At 34.8% G+C, this 21,084-nt stretch overlaps 2 protein-coding genes across 3 annotated transcripts; both read left to right on the forward strand.

Annotated features, from left to right (window-relative positions):
- The first annotated feature begins 7,200 nt into the window (after nt 1-7,200).
- Nucleotides 7,201-9,193, forward strand: LOC115978391. The gene is made up of 2 exons (XM_031100411.1): nt 7,201-7,555; nt 8,773-9,193. Exons 1-2 carry the CDS (start codon nt 7,295-7,297, stop codon nt 9,088-9,090), a joined length of 579 nt encoding a protein of 192 aa, XP_030956271.1. The 5' UTR covers nt 7,201-7,294; the 3' UTR covers nt 9,091-9,193.
- Nucleotides 9,194-12,328: 3,135 nt separating this feature from the next.
- LOC115976291 (exocyst complex component EXO70E2) lies at nt 12,329-15,291 on the forward strand. 2 transcript variants are annotated; one of them, XM_031097488.1, is made up of 2 exons: nt 12,329-12,727; nt 13,051-15,291. In XM_031097488.1, exon 2 carries the CDS (start codon nt 13,165-13,167, stop codon nt 15,109-15,111), a length of 1,947 nt encoding a protein of 648 aa, XP_030953348.1. In that variant the 5' UTR covers nt 12,329-12,727; nt 13,051-13,164; the 3' UTR covers nt 15,112-15,291. The 2 variants fall into 2 exon arrangements, with proteins under 2 accessions (XP_030953348.1, XP_030953349.1); XM_031097489.1 differs by having other exon boundaries at nt 12,531-12,727; nt 13,054-15,291.
- The last annotated feature ends 5,793 nt before the right edge of the window (nt 15,292-21,084 follow it).

Below are 21,084 nucleotides of genomic sequence, written 5' to 3' on the forward strand. Positions count from 1 at the left end.
AAGAATCAGGATAGGATGGAGACAACTAGTTTTCGCGAGTATTTCATGGGTAAGGCCTTCTCGCGAGACACCTGCGAAATATTCTGTTTTGCTAAACTGTCATTTCTGATACACACTATCTGTACTCACACTATATATACCCCCATTACCCACACATGTTAAAAAGTGCTTCTGAGAAAAAACCCTAGCCACAAACTTTGAGAGTTAGAGATTGTTATATCCACAATTCTCTACACAATTGCTTGTGGATTTTCCTCAACTCCTACCTCTCCATTTCCATACCATTGAGAGGTTGATAACAAACACTTACCACACCCTTTCAGAGTGTCAAGTGAGGTTTTGGTGTTGCTGGGAAGTATTGGAAGAAGCCAGGCTTTGGCGGATGCAATCGGGTGTATTGTGGGATCCAGAGAGCTAGACAAGACACGGTTCCGAGAAGTCTTGTTGGAGTAGGAGCTTGGAGGGTTTAGGTGTATCAGATAGATTAGGCTTGGAGGGTCTCTTACCAACCCATGTATCCCAACTGATTGTCTAGTAGATCGATTATCGATTGGAGGGCGACAGAGAGGTTTTACGTCGAGTACTTCGGTTTCCTCTTCGATAACACATCGATGTGTTATCTTGTATTTGCATTCTTCTTCCCTACTCTTTTAGCTTTCATATTACTGCTGTGTTATATTGAATATGGCTTAGAGTAGTTTATTTGTTTATCCGCTCGCATTTACTCTATTCCGTACTTAATGTTAGAGTAAAATCTATCTATTCGTAATTTTTTTAACTTGGGGGTCTAAACAGTTCTTGTGTTTTAACACATTTTCGAGCTTTCACCTCCACTAATTCCACTTCTCGTATTGCTTCATGTCCTTTTGTATTTGCTAAGTTCCAACCCTTTAAGCACACGAATGCCTCAATAGTCATGATACTGAGACCACATCTTTTGTCATATACAATTGTACCACCTGCAGAACAACCTGCTTTACAATACAGTGGAAACAAGTTTTGATCATAAATCACAAGTCATGATAAGCAAAGGATACTTACTATGATGTGTTTTCCCCCAACCCAATAAATCAAATGATTCTTTTTCATTCGTATCAATTGTCAAATATAGATTGATTTAAATAATGTTGTAACGGAGTTAAGCCACTTTCTTCTTCTTTTAAACATGTGTTTTGGCAAACTAGCAGAGAAGCTTGTTGTGTTTGGGAACCAATATTAGAATTTTCATATGCATTTCTATAATAATCAAATAATTGTGCTATTATGTTTTGGAATGACTGTATGGTCTCTTGAATTTTTTTCAACATCATTCATATATATTGTTTCTTTAAAAAACACTTAACTCTTGTAGTTCAAACAAAGGATAAAAAATAATAGCCATTCCAAAAATTAGAGACATATTTCCCCAATATTTGTCAAATTTTTGTCTCATTAAATCTAACACTTTATCAAATATACCAAAGCATGTCCATATAAAACTTCAAATATTAAAAAAATGTTAGTCAATTGAATTAAAACTCTACACGATTGTTGGATATTATACGCCACAAAAAATATATATCTTAATCATGGAAATTTAAAATAAAATAAAAAATAAAAAATCTCTTACAACTCCTGCTAACTTCTAATCACTTTCTTCAATTTTTTCTAGAGGACACTTGAACTTTGAAAACGATGAGAATAATATAAATTTAAAACATATTTGTATTTTATTACTAAATATAAAAGGAGATAAGTGGCATTCCACCTATGAGTTACATCAATATCTTTTTCTCTTTCTTTTATATTCTATACAACCTCTTGTATATAATTTATATCTTGCTTGAGAACTATTAATATTTTGGACTATATCTTTTATTTTTTTTCACTAGAAAAAGATAAATAAGGTAAACCATCTTGCAGAATTAAATTAGAAATCTTTGCACAACAACATAAATAAGACCAAAAAAACAAAAAACTTGAAATAATGTTTTTTTATTTTTGGCTAAATCATACTTGAAAATAATGTACCTCTTAAAGGTAAACATAATTTTTTTTTCCTTTAAAAATGTATCCACCGCATCATTATTTGAGACATTATCAATTTTTATTGAAAATATTTTATCAATAATATCTCAACATTGAAGTTCCTCAAACAATACTATATCCTGAGTGTGGAGATTCCAACATTTAAATGATATTATTCTTTTATTTAAAGTTTATTCCTAAATCAATATAATGAACAATTGAAGATAGAAAATCTAATTTACTTCTTAACGTCCATATGTCAGAAGTTACACAAAATCTTCCAGTATGTGCATGTAAAATTCTTTTTAATTTTCATTTTGAAGTTTAAAATTCTTCATAATATCTCTTTTGGTGGTAGATGCGGAAAAAAAAAATCTTTATATTGTAGATTTAAACCGCATTGCACCATTTTGGTAAAATCATGTTTTTCAACAAATGTAAATGGGGTGTAGAAGTAGAACCCTAACAATATAATCTAGTGTTCTATTACATGCACATTGTGGTGGGCCTTTTGTGATTTTGGGCTGGACTACCTCCTGCTGCACTGGGCCCGAGTGTTCTGGATAAGAAAGTTGAGACCGGTCCAATTGCAACTCATCTTGGTCTGACTTGCGCACAAACTATGCCCCGTTTGCTGAAACCTTAGTCACATGCCCATGACAGGCGAAGTTGCTACAGAAGAGTTATGGCAGATAAATACAATAAAACAATGGTAAAAAAAATACGTTACAGTTAGGCAAAACAAGCAAAGGATCCTTAATTAAAACAGGGAAAAAGAACACATTATAGGTGAAGTTGTAAAGATGAGATAAGAAACAGTAGCAATAAATGAAAAAATCAAAGAATGAAAGATCAATCTAACGCGTTCAATTGTATTACGGGGCTAGGGCCAAGGAGGGAACCACTTCCTCGACGTGGGTAACCTCACAAGATGATCCTGCTATAGAAATTATCCACTTTGAGGGAACGGGCCTGAATGGCTTGTGCCCAAACAAGTTCTTTATCCTTAACAGAGAGTAGGCCTTTAGAGGGAGAGAAGGGATTAACCTATTGGTGCATGTCTGTCATTCTACACTCCCTACTTCTTTTCTTTCTTTTTTCTCTCCGTTTTGTTACTTTGATTCTTTCCCACTTTTTTCTTTCTTTCTTAATGCTTGCTCATGTGGTGTTATGGTGATGGTGGTGCTAAGATTCTCTTCTAGAGGTTACTATCGTTGTGATGATGTTACTGTGCACAACAAGGACCTTTTATATATTGCTTGCCGTGACTGATTTTTACTATTTTAGCTTTTAACTACTTTTGTCTGGTTTAGGATGTTCTTCCCGACCACCCACTGGTTTGTCAGCTGTCCAGCCACCACCATTTACCTGTGCTGGCTATGCCATTCCCCATTACCAAACAAAGAAGACCATTTTATTTGCTTGCTCATCGTGGCATTCTTATTCACGATAGTATGGGTATTCTCTTTTGCTATCCCTCATGATATGCACCCAATGATTCCAACTCATCCTTCCTTCTTTTGGGTGGTGTGTCATTCCAGCAGGACATCACCCCCAAAAGAATATGAGCGGGAACCCTAGAGTAGGCTTTCCCTTCTCCCCACCGTCAGACCATACTCTCTTTTACCTCTGACCATGACCCACCACTCCTGTATTGATTGGGTACAGGTAGGTAGTGCTTAGGCCTTGCACATGCTCCACTTCTCGTGTACGTCACAAGCTTGTCTGCTGCTCATGCGTTTGCCATGGTCTAGAGGCTCATTTGTGCATTTTGTCACTCATCCTTAACCTCTTATGGCATGAACTATTTTCTAATCTTCCCTCCTTCATTGGCTTGCTCCTTTCAAGGGCCAGGCCTTGTTTGATTGTGGATTTTCCCCTCTTCAGTCCATTCTTTGCTCCTTCCGTAATCTTGTTGTCATTCCTACCATACCACTCTACTATTCTTGTCGTGGTGTTATTTGACCCGTACTTGCTGGGCCTTTTTGGGCCTGCTACCTGTTCTTCTCTCAATGACTCAGTATGGTCATTGGACTTATACTCATGCCACTTTGGGCTTTCTTGATCCATTTCATTGCTTGTGGGCTCCTTTGTCTCATTTCTTTCTTCTTGGGCATCCTTGGCCCATTTGCTTTCCTTGGACATCCTCGACCCATTTTCTAATTTTGCATTCTCATGGGCTTTTACTAACTCTTTTGGACTTCCCTAACCCAATTACCTTATCCTCCATCCTTGGGGCTCATGGGCTTTCCATCAACCCCTTACTTCCTTACTTCATTACCTTAGGCTTGCGGTGGCCCATTTTTACTTTTTATCACATAATGCCCATGAGTTTACTACTTCTCTCTCTGGGCTCCTTTAGGCTCATTTATTTACTTTATGAACCTATAATCCATTGTTCCTACCATTCGGGTTTAATGGTTTTTCTATTAATCCACTAACTCTACTCTGCCCATATTGTTGGGCTTCTTCCTACTATTGGCCTTCCAAAATGAGCATTAACACACATGCATCAAAGTAAATAAATGTAGTCAAATTACTTTTAGAGCATCACCATTGGTGGTGGTAAAATAGCTTTTTAGCTATTTTGCCACTTCAAACTTCGATTTAGTGCCTAAGAGCATCCACATCAGTGGATATAAAACTTTGCAAAATACAAAAAGCAACCAATTTTACACATTTTGCCTCAAAAATCTTCCACATCAGTCTTTCTAAAACTGTCTATATTTACACATTTGCTATAGTAACCATGCATATATGCACAGTTACTGTAGATGTGTATCTTATTATTTTATTAATTTCACGTTTGCACCTTTTTTTTCTCTCTCTTCTTTGTGCACAACAAACTTAGTGATTTCTCCTCTCCACATCTTCTTTTTCCTCAGATACACATAAACACACCCACACACAAACAAACCCACATGAACAAACCAACAGAGAGACAGATCAATGCTTGACTGGAACGATCGGTGCTTAACTGGAACAATTAGTGCTTGATCAATGCTTGTGGGTCAACAGGAATGGGTTTTGATGCTGGCGGCAGAGATAATGCTTAAGGCGGCTTAAGGGTCGAACACAGGTAGAGGAGATCTGACCGAGAGTGAGTGGAGATTGGGTCTTGTTTGAGGAGTGAGTATGGGTCTTGCTAGTTTTGTAGTGAAGGTGTTTGATGTTTATTCTCAATGAGCATGGAAGAGAACGAGCGAGAGAAAGTAAGGGGTTTGAGATGGCGATGAATGTGTCTATGGAGATTTGACCAAGAGGGTGTGGGTTAGACCGAGAGGGAAAGGTGATCTGTGTTCAGAAATGGGCATAGAGATGGGTATAGAGAGAAAGCAACAAATCAGAAAAAATGGGTAGAGAGAGAGAGCGCATATGTAAAGGTATTTGAGAGAAATAATTAAAAATTTGGAGAAATTGATTATTTAAATAAAATATGTTGTAGAATAGATGGACTGATGTGGAGGATTTTGAGAAGTGGGTATGTAAAATAGAAAAAGTAGGTTTTTAGTGTAAAATAGAAGGAAACTTTTGCACATAGTGATACTAATGCTCTAAGAGTATTAGTATTGATGGTGCTAAAAAGCTATATTACTATTTTTATTACCACCAAATACAAAAATAGGGCTACATTGGTAGAGTCAAAGCCAAATAATTTGGCTCCATAGCTACAGTGCACAGTTACTTTTGGCTATGCACTGTAGCTCAAAGGTATAATGAAATAATAATATTTTATTTGCCTCTTCAACTAAATAATGTTTCTTTGTTTTTTTTTTCTTTCGTACATCCTCTAGTTCAATCTTCAACCTCTCCCTTTTTTTTTCTCTCTCTTCCTCTAGCTAACCCAAATCTTCCATAGAAGCTCACTCTCTCCCTTTTTTTTTTTTTTTTTCCCTCTCTTCCTTCACTCGCCACCGACTCATCAAATTTGCCCAGTGCAGAAACATTAGATTTGCCCAACCACCGACCCATCGAAGCTCTGTGCTCGGTCAAGGCAAACAGCAAAACGGCGCCATGATTGGTGATGGTGAAAACTCTGTGTTCATGGGTTTTGGATTGTTAGGTTTGTGGGCTTCTGATATGTTGTTGTTGTTTTTTGTTGTTTTTTTTTATTATATATATATATATATATTTTTTTTTTTTTATGATGCTTTTAGTTCTTCTTCGCATGGGTTTTTCGGTGTTCGATTTTTTTTTTTTGTGGGTTTGGTTGTAACTGTGGGTTGTGGTTGAAATCGCAGTTTGGTGGCTGTGTTGGTGGTGATTTAGTAGCTGTGGTTGTAGTTGTCGTGGGCTGTGTTGGGTTTGGTTGTAATAGTGGGTTATGGTTGTGGTTGTGTTGGTGGTGGTTTGATTTTTTTTTTCTTTCTATGGGTTGTGGTTGCCACATGGAGCTTGTTGCTAGTGGAGTGATGGTGGAGGTGGATGTGGCTGGTTGAAAGGTTTTTGAGGTTGATATTTATTTTATTTTATTTTAATAAGTTCTTTATATTATTTTAATCAAATAGCTAAAAATATAGATCCATTGATGTTGGGTGTATTGTAAAGTGAATAGATAAAATAGATAAAGTGACTTTTTTTTTTTTTTTATGAAGATAAATTGACTTTTGTTAATGCTAAATAGCCAAATTTTTGCCTCCACCAATGTGGATGCTCTAACATTGGTGGAGATTTGCCTTCTTGCTACAGTAAACTACCAAGACTAGTAGTTCACTATAGCAAGAAGGTATAAAAAAAATTATTACTTTATCACTTAGTTGGATTTGGAGGCAAAGAGTGAGAAAGAAATTAATTAAAAAATTAATAGTGTTTGACTGATAGTAAAAATAAGACCATTGATGCAGGGAGTGTTGTGAAATTCTATGTTAAAATAGATAAGCTAGCTTTTTAAGGTGTTAAATGCTAAAATTTTTAACTCTACCAATATGAATGCTCTTATCTTTTCCTAACTATTTAAACTTAGAGCACTAGCAATAGTGGTGCTAAAAAGCTATTTTTAGCACCACTACATATAAAAAAGAGTTGCAATAGTGGAGCTAAAGGTAAAAAATTTACCTTCATTGCTATAGTGCACAACATTATATGGCTGTGCACTGTAGCTAAGAGCTAAAAAGAAAAATTCATTTTTTATTCTCCATCCGATTAAAATAATATTTGTTCGTTTGTTTTTTTCTATTGTTTTATTCTCCAACCATGCAAGCCTCAAACAAACACTCTCAACTCCCTCAAACTCACTCTCAAACTCTCACCTCTCTGTCTCATCGCCACCGACCTAACTCGATCCTTAATGTCACCGGCACACCGAAGCTCGACATCACCAACCCACCAGTTGACCCATTTCATCGCACTCCCAAGCCGACCCAAGCCCCAAGCCCCAAGCCGCCGATCCATGCCTCAGACCCATGCCTCCGATCCGCTGCCGATCCCCGCCTCTGACCCATCTCGGCCTTCTCTAATGCTCTCAACTCTCTCAAACTCTCACCTCTCTATCCCACCGCCACCGCCACCGCCACCGCCGATCCACGCCTTCAACCTGACTCACCTTCAAGTGAGTTGTCTTTGTCTTCTTCATCTACATGCTTGGGATTTTTGATTTGGGTAATTGGAATGATAAATTTATAATATTTGTTGACTCTAATGATAAATCATTGAGGATTGAAATGTATTGGGAATTTTCTGTTTGCAAGAATTTATATTTTTATTTTTAAATGTTAGTTTGAGAATTTTTTGTGTGTACGGAAGGCTACAATTTTTTTTGTTTCTGTTTTTGCTTCTTGCTATTTTTATTGTTTGTTGATTCTAATTTATTTACATAGTTCACGAATTTTGGCTCAATGGTAAGTAATTGCAAGTAAATAATATTGTAGGTTGAAATTTATTGTTAAAAAATATTGTCAGTTCTTAATTTAAATATTCTCAACAAGGCATGGAATTTGATTTCAAATCTCCTATTGATTTTGTTTAAAATAAAAAACCATTCAATCAAATTGATTGCCAGTGGTAATTATTAGATTTTTTTTCTTTCACATGGCATGTGGTTGTGGCTTTGGTTCCTTTTTAGTAAATAATAAATAAAAAACTATAGAATAATTTATGATTGGTACATATATATATATATATATATGTCATTATCTATAAATAAATACCTCAAAAACTAAAATAGAAAAATGAGGGCAAGTTGTAGAATTGGTCAAATAGTTTGTGCATTTATTCATTTTCCATGAAAGGAGATATTTTGTCTGATTCTGAACAAGAAATTTAATTGTAAAATGATTAACTAAACCAAATTATTTTAGAAATAAGTAAGTAATTTACCGGCTCCAGCTTTTTCTTTCAAGCAAACAATACATGCTGAGGTGGGTTACTTCCCAACACATATAATAAAGTCTTGGTGTTGTCTTATATATACTGGCTATAAGTCACTTCTTAAGATGTAAAGTCTTAACTGCTCTTGATGTGTGATGAAATCACAATCTAGTGCACGTTGGTTTTCATGATTGGTGAATCTTTGGAATTAATTTATGAGGAATTGATTTTTTTAATTTCGAAATTCTTACAAACAAACTTGAATCATGATTTCTAGTTTTAATGAGAAATTGTTAGTTTGGTTTTGAGATGCTGAAAAATGAATTTGTTGTTTTCTTTATCAATGGGATTAAGCTACATGTCAAATTAAGTATTTATGCATAATCATGTTCTATTGTTATACTTCTAAGTATTTTAAGTTTTGATATAAATGTTAGTTTGGAAATTTTCTGTGTCCAGGGGAGTTTACATTTTGAAACGCTCCAAAAGATCATAAAAACGTGCATAATTCTCCATAACATGATTGTTGAAGATGAGTGGGATGATAATGAAATGGTAGACTTGGATTATGAACAAATTGATGGAGTGGATAATCCTCTTATGCAAGTGTCACGTGAACAAAGTGATGGATTTATGGCATACATTGAGAGTTATGAATGCATTAGAGACCGAGAAATTCATTCTCAACTCCAGTTGGACCTCATTGAACATTTATGGCAATTGCAAAGCGAGTTGCAAGAACTCCCTTTTTTATATGTTAAGAAGCATGAGTCATAGGAACTTGTGCAAGTGTATGAGTTTTATTGTAATTTGGCTTAAGTTATGTATGTGAGTAATCTATGGACTACATTGTTCTAGCTATAATATGTGTTCTATTTTATATGTTTTCTTATAAAGTTCATCAATTTCATAGTTCACATTGTTCCAAGATTGCTTCCAGACAATTGAGACGATTGTTTTAGTCAAAGATAAATTTGTATATATATAATTTGGTTTTAAAAAAAATAATGTTGTTATACTAGACGATAATAGGCTATCTTGATGATTGAGAAATTTTTTTTAGTCAAAAGATAAATTTGTATATATATAATTTGGGGTTAAAACAAAATATTATTATTATACTAGATGATTATTTGCTATCATGATAATTGAGAAATTGTTTTAGTAAAAAAAAATGTATAGGTATAATTTGGGGTAAAAAAATTCTCTTGTTAACACTAGATGATTATTTGCTATCATGTGACGGTAGCAGTGGAAGAGTCAGTGGCAGTGGTAGTGGCAGCGGTAGCAGTTATGGTGGTTGTGATTGTTGTTTATTATAGTAGATATATTATTTTGTTATAGTAGATATATTATTTTATTGTGATATTCATATTATTTTATTATGTTAAAAGCTAAAATAGATCCACTAATACTGGATGTTTTGTAAAGTAAGTCAGTAAAATAGATAAAATAATTTTTTATGACACCAAATAACTAAATTTTTAGCTCTATTACTATGGATGATCTTGCATCCTGTTGTCCTTTTCATCTACATCTTTGACTTGTATGACATTTTAAATGGATAGTCCCACTCCCCACGTATAGGGAGCCGGCCTACTCATCACCACACGCAATATATATAGCTTTAATATCTTTTGTACCATCACGATTTATATTTTCTACCTTATTAAAACATTTTCAAACCTCACCTTAAAATTTTCTTTGAGTAACATTTGGATTTGATTTTGATTTGGGGTGGGTATAGTAGTACAAGTTGTAGTTGGTATATTACAGGTGACAAATGCAATGGCTGCTCTAGGATTATTTTCTAGGGGTTCATTAAGAAATATAAATGATATAAAATCTAAAACAAAAGTAAACTTGAATATATTAACATAACCAAAAAAAAAAAAAAAAAACCAAATAAATGAATTTTTTTTGATTACCTTCTATGATATTTTATATTTTGAAATTGTTACATGATATCTTCATTATCAATTCTACTAGTTACATTTTTTTCAATGTACAAAGCCAAACAATCATTCATTCACTTATCTCTCATTTGATTGATTGATTTCGAAATTTTTAAGAACTAAATGAGCTTTTTATAAGGTTTAAGAATTAAGATTGACGTTAACAAATTTATATTTTTGTTGTTGCGCTTTTTTTTTTTTTTTCAAAATTTAGATCAAATTAGTTTGTTATTGAACCTTTTTTGTGTCTTTAAAAATGTCAAGATATTGTTAAGAACATCATATTCAAGCTTATTTCAATTATGTTTAACAAAATTTTAGAATTAAAGTGTTCAAATTTTTATTTTAGGGCATCAAAACAATTTTTTTTTTTTTATTAATATTTTTTATGGGCCAGTTCAGGGGGTTCATTTGAACCCCATGGGTTTTATGTGGAGCCGCCCATGGACAAATGGTAAATTTGGACTACTACCAATATTTTTTTTGGGGGGGGAGGGGGGAAATTGGAGAACCAAGTCACTCATAATATTTCCCTTGTCAGCTACTTCTAATTCATCTAGTAATAAATATGATCATTTCTATGAGCAATTTAAAAATTTTAGCAACTGACAAAAATAAAGTACACAAATAATAACATAGAAAATATTAATTAAAAATTATGAAAAGTTGTTATCCAATAATTCTAAATTTGAGGCAACAAGATTCCACTCCAACTTGAAGAAGTCAAAATTTAGATCTTCAAGTGCTAAATCCAATGTTCCAATTGAATGCTCCAAAGCCTTTGACTTGAAAAGGTTGATACTTGTAATTGTATAAATACAATTAATTAAAAATATAAGACTATAAATATATAACTTTTTTAGATAGGAAAAAATAATGAAAGATATGAGTAGTCTAGAGAGCTTGAGAATTAAGTTTGAGTTTGAGTTTGAATTTGAATTTGAGAGATTTTCAGTGAGAGTATTTTGATGGATTAATGTGGAAAATCCCAAGTCATGCCTCCCTCCCTTTTTCCCTTCAACCAAAAGAAAGAAAGTCATTATCTACTCATGATTTTTACCTCCTTTTCTTTCTCACCCCGACCAAATAGAGTTTAATTGTTAGATACTTTCAAGTAGGAGAGAAATAATAAAATAAAAAATGATTAATTAAGTCAATAAATAAATAGAAGCATAGGGTTGTGTAATTGGTCATTAGATACAAATACAAAGTCAGTAGCCTTTCTGCTTAGAGCATAGTAATGCTTTCAGCATCTTCTTTAATTCGTCTGCGTCATATATATATGAAGAGGTCACTCTAGGCCACCAAATTATGCCACAGACAAAAACAAAGGATAAAAATATATACTTTGTCTTTACTCACGTCGAGATCGAGTTTAAATTGTTAAATTTGTTGTTTATTCTTAAATGTAAATAATTTATATCATAATAAGATTCTCATTGTATTATTATTATTTTTTTATAAATTCTCATACACTTGATTAGTACAAGTGTTTTTTAAACAATTTAAGATCAAGAAAATATTAGAGAGTGTAAATAAACTAAATATATATATATATATATGTATATTTTACCACAAACAAATTAACTTGTTGTCTCCAACTCCAAACCAGTAGGATAAATAATATAATATTACGGACCCAACTTTTTTCACAACAAATTTTGTAATTGTTTAAGTTGTTAAGCGTGTCTGTCACTTTTTTTTTTATATATAAAAATTTTACTCTAACATAATTTAAATGTATATGTAAATGAAGTTTTCTCTTAGAAATTTTTTTTTTTTATAGGAACCTAAATCTTAACTTTGTTCCCACTTTACAAAAACTTTATATTTGTAGAGTAACGAGTGCTAAGTATCTAAAGGATAGAAAATGAAATAATATAATTAAAGACTTCACAATGACAACACATTTTTATATATGTAACCACTTCAACCAAGCATTAATGTAAATAATGACATTAAAAATAAAAATAAAAAACTCATCAGGCCACTTATGGAAGTGGCAACGTGGTCTAAAATGAAAAGTCAAGGATTGGAAAAGTTGCATAGAGAGAGAGTCACATGTATTATACTATTATAGACAGAGGGAGATCCGCCATAGAAATTGCAGCCTCCATTCCAAAAATATCTTGGCAATACTCCCATTTTTCAAAGGAGCTCTCTTAAAAAAAGGGTCCATTTTTCTTTGTTCACTCCGTACACTTTTTCTTCTGTCTACACCTCCACAACTCTATTAACCGTACTATTCCTTTCATTGACTGCTTTCACTGCCTTATAGATCTTGTCCTACTGTTTGTTTTGGGTCTTTCTTCTTTAGTCTTTACACCTTTTCTTTTTTTCTCAAAATAAAGCATACATATTTTGTGTCAGAGTTACATTGTTGTTGTTGGGATTTTGGAACTTCTGGGTCTAAAGTTTGTCTCTTGGTATTACAAGCTGCCAAAGCTTCGTTCAAAGAGGTTGGCTTTAGTTGTTCTTGCCTATGTTAATGTTCCTGCTCTTTATAGAAATTGGATTGTTTCTTGTTATTTACTTATTCATATAGTAATTCATTTCCTACTGATGTACAAGTTCTGAAATTTTTGGTCCTTCAATGACAAAGCTTTTCTTTCCTTAGTTATCTAATTTCACTGTTCTTTGTGTGTATAAATGCTTGATTTCACCAGTGGTCTTTTTATTGTATACAAATGCATGAATATTAGTTTGGATTAGTTTTGTTTCAGTTTTTAATCAAAAGGGTAGCTTTTTAATGTTTCTGTTTTTTTCTTTTTTGGGTTTTTAGTAGTGTTTCCAAAGCCAATCTGGAGGAGTGAGAAGGGTCTGTGGTTCCATTGTTGTTGTTGTAGAATTAAAAGGGATTTTAGTTGTGTTTGTGATTCTCTTTGGCCTGTTGGCTATGGGGGACTGTGATTCTACTATTTCAGAAGTAGAAGGAGAAGAAAACTTAATTGCTGCAGCTAGGCACATTGTTAAAGCATTGGGGTCAAATAAGAAGCTTACATTTAGTGCAAGGAAAACTTTGGCAGAACTTGGCAGCCAATTGTCCACCATGGCTGCACTAAATGAAACAAAGGGTGTTGGGGTTAGTGAGATCGAAGATCGGCTTTATGCTGTTGAGGAGAAGATCTTGAGTTGGGAGGAAGATCAATCTATGATATGGGATTCAGGACCCGAAGAAGCTTCTGAGTATTTGAATGCGGCAGATGAAGCCCGAAAATTGACTGAAAGATTAGAGAGTCTGTGCCTGAATAAAGATGATGATGAGTATAAACTGTTACACAGGGCTCACAATGTTCTTCAGAAGGCAATGGAAAGGCTTGAGGAAGAGTTCAGTCACATGCTTGTTGAGAACAGGCAACCTTTTGAGCCGGAGCATGTGTCTTTTCGATCCAGTGAAGAGGATGTTTTGGATGAGGGCTCAATTATCTCTTTTGGAGATGAGTCGATTGAGGACTCACTTCAGAGAGACAGTCTCAGCAGGGCCTCGGAGGAATATATCCTTGATTTGGTCCATCCGGATGTGATCCCTGAGCTCAGATGCATTGCGAATTTGATGTTCAATTCAAATTACGACCAGGAATGTTACCAGGCCTATTCCAGTGCCCGTAAGGATGCCTTGGATGAGTGCCTCTTCATTCTTGAAATGGAGAAACTTAGCATTGAGGATGTGTTGAAGATGGAATGGGTTAGCTTGAATTCCAAGATAAAGCGATGGGTTCGAACAATGAAGATATTTGTGCGGGTCTATCTTGCTAGCGAGAAATGCCTCAGTCATCAAATTTTTGGGGAGCTCGGAGCTGTTTGTGTAGATTCTTTTGTTGAGGCATCTAAGGCTTCAATGTTGCAGCTTCTGAATTTTGGTGAAGCCATGTCTATAGGTCCTCACCAACCAGAAAAGTTGTCTCGCATTCTTGACATGTATGAGGTGCTATCAGATCTTCTTCCAGATATAGATGCTTTATACTCAGATGAGGTGGGTTCTCCAGTTAGAATCGAGTGTCACGAGGTTCTAAGTAGATTGGGTGATTCTGTAAGGGCAACATTTCTTGAATTTAAGAATGCCATTGCATCAAATGTATCAACAAACCCTTTTGCTGGAGGCGGAATCCACCATCTGACCAGATATGTTATGAATTATGTCAAGATTCTAACTGACTACTGTGAGATCCTTAATTTTCTCCTCAAGGACCATGATGAAGATGATCCTAGTTCCTTGTCACCTGACATGAGTCCAACTAAGGAAGAGGAGAATAAAAGCAGTATCTCCCCAATGGCTCGCCACTTGCGATCAATTGCTTCAATTCTGGAAAGCAACCTTGATGGTAAGTCCAAGCTATATAAGGATGCTTCCCTGCAGCACTTCTTCTTGATGAACAATATTTATTACATGGCTCAAAAGGTCAAGGGGTCTGAGTTAAGGCATATATTTGGAGATGAATGGATTCGAAAGTGCAACTGGAAATTCCAACAGCATGCCATGAATTATGAGCGAGCTAGTTGGAGTTCAATCCTCTCTTTGCTTAAGGATGAGGGGATTCAAAATCCCGGTTCAAATTCTATCTCAAAAACTCTGCTCAAGGAAAGGATTCGGAGCTTTTATATAGCATTTGAGGAGACATACAAGACGCAAACATCATGGCTTATCCCAGATCATCAGCTTAGAGAAGATTTACGGATCTCAACATCCCTCAAGGTGATCCAGGCTTATCGGACATTTGTGGGAAGGCATGGTAGTCTCTTAAGTGACAAGCATATTAAGTATACTGCTGATGATTTAGAGAGTTTTCTTCTGGATCTCTTTGAGGGATCTCCAAAATCTTTACAAAACAGCCATAGGAGGTAATAAGCAAGTTCAGTTTCATTCCAGTTAAGTTCCTGTCTTGTGTATGTAGTCTGATTTGTTTGAAAATGTTCATAGTTGTAAGTTCTTTGTTACCTTAGAATACAGATTGTACTAAGCAAAAACAATGTGAAACTGGTTTGTGACATGGTTTGCATCTATATGACTCAAATCTATCAATTGCAAGTCTTCAAAGCAATCTTTCATGGCAGTAAATGACTCATTCAAAGTCATCTTCCTCCAATCACACAGGATCCTCAAATTGATATTCGATACACACTTAATGACCCCTCCTAGTACTTTGCCCAAAAAAGGTATTCAATTTTTCTAGGTCAAAGATTTGGTCAATGCAGAATTTTGACGCCCAGTAAATTATGAATCTCAAAGCCCATCCAAATACAATTCCTCACTTTTGACTTTCCATATTAAAAAATACTCAGGCACTAAATAACAAATTCATAATTTTCAAGTTCTTCCAAAGAAAATTCAATTCAGAAATTATTTGCACAATCAACCTCTAGAATCTCCTAGTGTTGTAGAAACAGTTCTTCATTCTCTTCCAATCCCCCGAGTAAATATTTTCAATATTAATAAACTAGAACCTTAGCTTCAAATTTTTGTAGAAATAACTCCTCAATTTCTTCCATCTATTTAATTGCAACAAATATTTCGAATTTTTTCATCACCTAATTTTTCAAATTCAATTGTTTGTCATTTTGATTTTGAGCTAAAATTTGGCAAATCAAGCACTTCAAATTCAAATATGCACAATTTATAAACTTGAGATGATATATTCAAAAGCTTTTTGGGAAGATTACAAAGTAGTCTAGACAAATTTACTTCCTTTAGAAATAACATTTAGTTATTAACCAAAAAACCAAAATTAATATAGTGAGTCACTGACATGTATGTTTGAAATTCTTTGAAAACTGTTGAACTTTCAGTCTTCATAATTGTCAAAGATTTATTGCATCCAACTTGTTAACACCGAATTTTGCCTCTTATATTTTTGTCTTAAGGACACTCGTTGACCAGACCCATTATGAATAATGGATAATGAACATACTCCATGAAAGAAAATTTAATAGAATCTCTATACATGCAACAGTCAAATTGACCAAAATCTCAATCAAACGAAGGATTGAAGAATGTCATGAATTTATTTGGGGGGGGGGGGGGGGGGGGGGAAATCAACTTTGATCAAGTTTCACTAGAACTGATCAAAGTTTGAATTTTGAACAATAATCTGATTATTTGATTGAAATAAATGAGATGTCTCTCTGTCAGTGCACACATGGATTATCCAAAAAGTAAGAAATTTCTTAAACTAGAGAAAATGAGCCAAAATGGGGATATATCTCTTTCGTCCAAAAGTTCAAGCAAAATGCCTCATTTCTGAAGCTATTTAGTGATATGCCCCTGTTTTGAAAATCGATTTGTTTAAAATCGAGTTTCAGTAAGGAACTCGAATTCATGGAACTTAAGTTCCTTGAATGGAGCTCGAGTTCCACAAATTTTTTTTTTTTTTAAGTTCAATTTGCCCATAACTCGATTTTCTAAAAATCAAGTTTACATTGAAACTCGATTTTTAGAAAATCGAGTTTCAAAACAGAGGCATATCCCTAAATAATTTCAAAAATTGGGTATTTTGCTATAACTTTTGGACGAAATGGGTATATCCCCATTTTGGCCAGAGAAAATGTCCTAAAGGTTGGCTACAACAATTTGTCTTGGTGAGCTTTGAATTATTGGAAAATTCATGTATAAATAACAAACTACAAAGTATTAACTAGCAAGATTTTGGAATTTGACTTGAAATTTCTTACCGAGCGTCCAACTTCTAAGGCTCACATATTCTTGTCTCGCGGTCCAAACTCCAAATACCATGGAATTGATTTCATTAGAAATTAGACTTCATAAGCTTTTCAACATTACCAAAATCATTCTAATAGTGATAATAAAAATCTTAAACAAAAATTAGAAGTTTGCAATAAAAAAGAGTCATAAAAGGAGGGCAGAGCATTACCTGTCAACTCATTTCATCAATTTTTTTTGCTCTAAAACCCTTCTTAAATAGCTGCCAAAACACTTTTCTCAAATCCCTCACTCCAGAAAAAAAAAAACCAATAGTGGTACAATCTCTCCTTACCTACTTTCTGTGTTCTAATCAATTTCATACCCATTGGCAATTTGATGCGATCCAATATGATGGATCCTCATACCTCATGAGTAAAGGTTCTTAATGGTAGAGGAAACATACACACCCAAAGTGTCGGCTGGAAATGTAGGCATCGATTCAAATTCAATGATGTGCATCGAAATTATGTCATGTCCCCTTAATTCGCTTGGTGTCTTTGCATGTTCTGAACTATGGTTCTCACATCTCACTCATGGTACGATATTGGTTAACTGTGTGTCACTCATGGTACGATATTGGTCAACTGTGTGTCACTCTTGTTGGTAATAGATGAGTGTATACACCCAAGGTTCTAGCTTAAGCACGTACATGAGCCAATGATGCATATCCATTGGTGGTATGTCCCTCTATAAGAGCATTAGCATTGGAGAATGCTAATGCCATATCTAAGAGAAATTTAGAATTTTAAGTCCCAAAACCATCTGCATTCGTGAATGCTAAACAGAAGTATTGCAAAATTTTTTGCAATACTGCTACAGTGCAATTCTAAACATAGAATTGCACTGTAGCAAGTATTGTAAAAAAATAATAATATTTTATCTCACTCTCTCTCCTCTGTCTCTCATCTCTCATCTCTGTCTCTCCAATCTCCATCACCGAACCTCATCTCTGTCTCTCCAATCTCCATCGCCGAACCCAGCAACTGCAACCCAGCACCATTTCACGCCATCCGCAACAGTCACCCGCAACCCAGCACCACAGAGCACAGCCACTCCATCGCCGAACCCAGATGGGCAAGAGCTTCAAATCCCAATCTTTCTCAATACTTGGAAACTTCCGCAAAAACTTGGAGTAAGTCTCAGAACTCCCCGCTGCACCCATCAACCACAACCTCTCACCATGAAGCTCCACCAACTGGCTCAACCTCGACACCACAAAAATCACACCACCACCCTCACTCGAATCATCATTGTCTTCGACCAAAGCCTTCAAATCCCCAAAGTTGACCACAACTCTCCCTCCTCGCTCATCCAAGCATTGCAGCTCACCCACTTCCTTCAACTTCAACCCCATCTTCTCTACACTCCCACCCCCATTCACAAACTCCGAAATCTCATTCCCTATACAAATCACACTCAACCCACTTAACTCACTCGGCAAAACATTTTCTCCTCCATTCTTCACGCGCTCCGTAAAACTCCGAAGTGCGTCCATCGCACAAACCCCAAGCAATAACAGGTTCCTCTTCCCGCTCTTTCCCACCAAAACCTCCGCAATTCTTCTCGAATTCTCTCGTCTTCCATACCCGGAAACCCGAAACTGCTACGTCGTTGTGTCAAATCCGAGTCGGTCAAGTTACAGAGAAAAACCGGCGGGCATCGGGTTCGGGCGAAGCGCGAAACCGGCGGGTGAATAATCGCGAGCTTAATATCGGTGCTCCGAAAACCCGCTTCGCCGAATACCCAGCTGACAATCAGGTCATCGAGAATCGACAAAATGAAGTGCTTGAGCTCGACTTTCAAGAGCGACGTCGTTTGCTACTGCTGCTGCTGCTGAGTTTGGCTCTGAATTTATTGAGAAAAGAAAAAATTTTGATATATATTATTTTATTTTATAAATATATTATTTTAATAAGTAAAAGAGGGAAATAGAAGTTTGGGATGTGAAGGTATTGTAAAATAAGATGGTATAATGATAAAGTTAATTTTTAGAATGGTAAAATAGAGTAGCATTAGCATTTTCCAATGCTAATGCTCTAATAGATCCTCATTCAATGCTACACGTGCTTGCCAAATATTGAGCGAGGTTTTTAATAATGGAGCAATGATACTCTTACGCTCGTTTTTTAATATCTAATTTTTTACGCCTCTTTCATATTTTAAATATGAACATTTTCGTATCAATTGTGGATATTAATATAAAATAGTGGATGTAAACGAGTGTAAGAGGATACTTTTTCTTTAATAATGTGACTCATGCATGTGCTAGGTGTCCTCCCAAGTGGAATGCTACTATTGCAAACTAGTGCACAGTGACCAAATGTATATAGAATGCTTCTAGCGTGCATTGTGCACACAAATGTGAGACTATTAGTGCACCAATTGGGAGACCTCGCCAAATTATCATTGCATAAATAATATAAAAGAATACTCTCAGATTGATGAAAGTGGTGGGTTCTAGTCAGCTCAACTAGTAAAGTCTCTGATGCTTGAATAAAAAATCTGGGGTTCAATCCCCGCCTACACCAAAAATCGATTGGTATCTTGGTTTAATGATAAAAAGCTATCATCAAAAGCGGACGCCATAGGTTGAAACTCTCTCTCTCTCTCTCTCTCTCTCAGAAAAAAAAAAAAAAAAAAAAAAAAAAAAAAAAAAAAAAAAAAAAAAAAAAAAAAAAGATTGATGAAGGTGAATATAGGTTATGCATTTGTTTGTGTATTTGGTAAATAATTAGACCATCCATTATCAAATGATAGACCGCATCATTCCTAACAGGGTGATGAGATCTACACTGAATTATTAAGGTTTGAAAATGTGCTTACTTTAAGTTACATTGAAATTACGAGTTCAATCTGAATCTAACTCTTCAAATTCAATATCCTATAGTTTTCAAAATCTTGTAAAAGACCAAAAGAACATATCTCCCCCTTTTTTCACTAAACCCCTTTAAATCAAATCATTAATGTCACCCCACATGCATCGCTTTTAATGCATCATGGGACATACACCCTAAAAATGAAATCAAATGTTCTAATTTATACTTCATTGAGTAGCCATTTAGAATGGAAAATCGAAACAAGGTAATAATTGGATGTTCTACCTCAAGAAATGATCTTACCTAACTTGGGTTGAAGGATCTTAGGATCCTCATGACTTAGGTTGTATAATAAAATCAATTAAATATAGGTGAATAATCAAACCTAAAAATCTTGATCATCGGTGACAACTCCATTTAATTCATTTATATCCCACCCAATACACCACCATTGCCATAGGCACGCATTAGGATAGCATGTGAGGAATGTGTCACCAGGCCAGGGATTGGACTAAACTAAAAAATGGACAAAATTGTTCTTCATTTTATCTTAAATATCAAACATGCATCAACCCAACAAAGAAACAAAAAATGAAGATATTTTTTCTTTATCTCCTCAACGATCAACTTTGATTTAATCCTCCTAAACACGTCTCTTTTTAGCTTTCCTTTCAACAAACTGTGCTAGCTTCCACCTACTAATCTTTGGGTTTTAAAGTTATGGAGTTTCCTAACACGTACAGAGAGGGGGAAAACTTTATAGGATCAACACAATCAATATAAAGAGGAGAGTTTGACGCAAAATTGAATTTTATGTTTATATCAAAACGTTGACACTTTTGTTTGTAGTTGGTACGGTCAAGTCAAGATCGTCACAACATATTTAAATCCTCCATATAAAACCAAGATACAAATCCATACTTTATACCACACAATTGACCGGGAAAAACTAATATACCAAATAATGTTGGGATTTTATTTATTTATTATTATTTGAGAAACAAATAATGTTGGGATCTGTTGATTCTTAATCAGAAAGTAACTAAAAAAAAGTAGCACAATTAGCTTAGTTAAATTTCTTACTTGCTTGACATGCCTATTCATGATTAAATTTTAAAAAAATAATAATAATAAAAAAATCCTTGAAGACGCACCAAAGACCTCTTGGTCTAGTGGCACCTTCATCTCTAACTTAAAGAAATCAGCTCAGATTCGACCCACCAGTTCCCCTATGGGATGAGCTTGACTTTCCTAGAAAAAAAAATCCCTAGAAGGATGCACGTCTTTATTAGAACTATCCTTA

Source organism: Quercus lobata, chromosome 2 (genome assembly GCF_001633185.2).
Source record: "Quercus lobata isolate SW786 chromosome 2, ValleyOak3.0 Primary Assembly, whole genome shotgun sequence".
In the NCBI taxonomy this organism is placed as follows: Eukaryota; Viridiplantae; Streptophyta; class Magnoliopsida; order Fagales; family Fagaceae; genus Quercus; species Quercus lobata.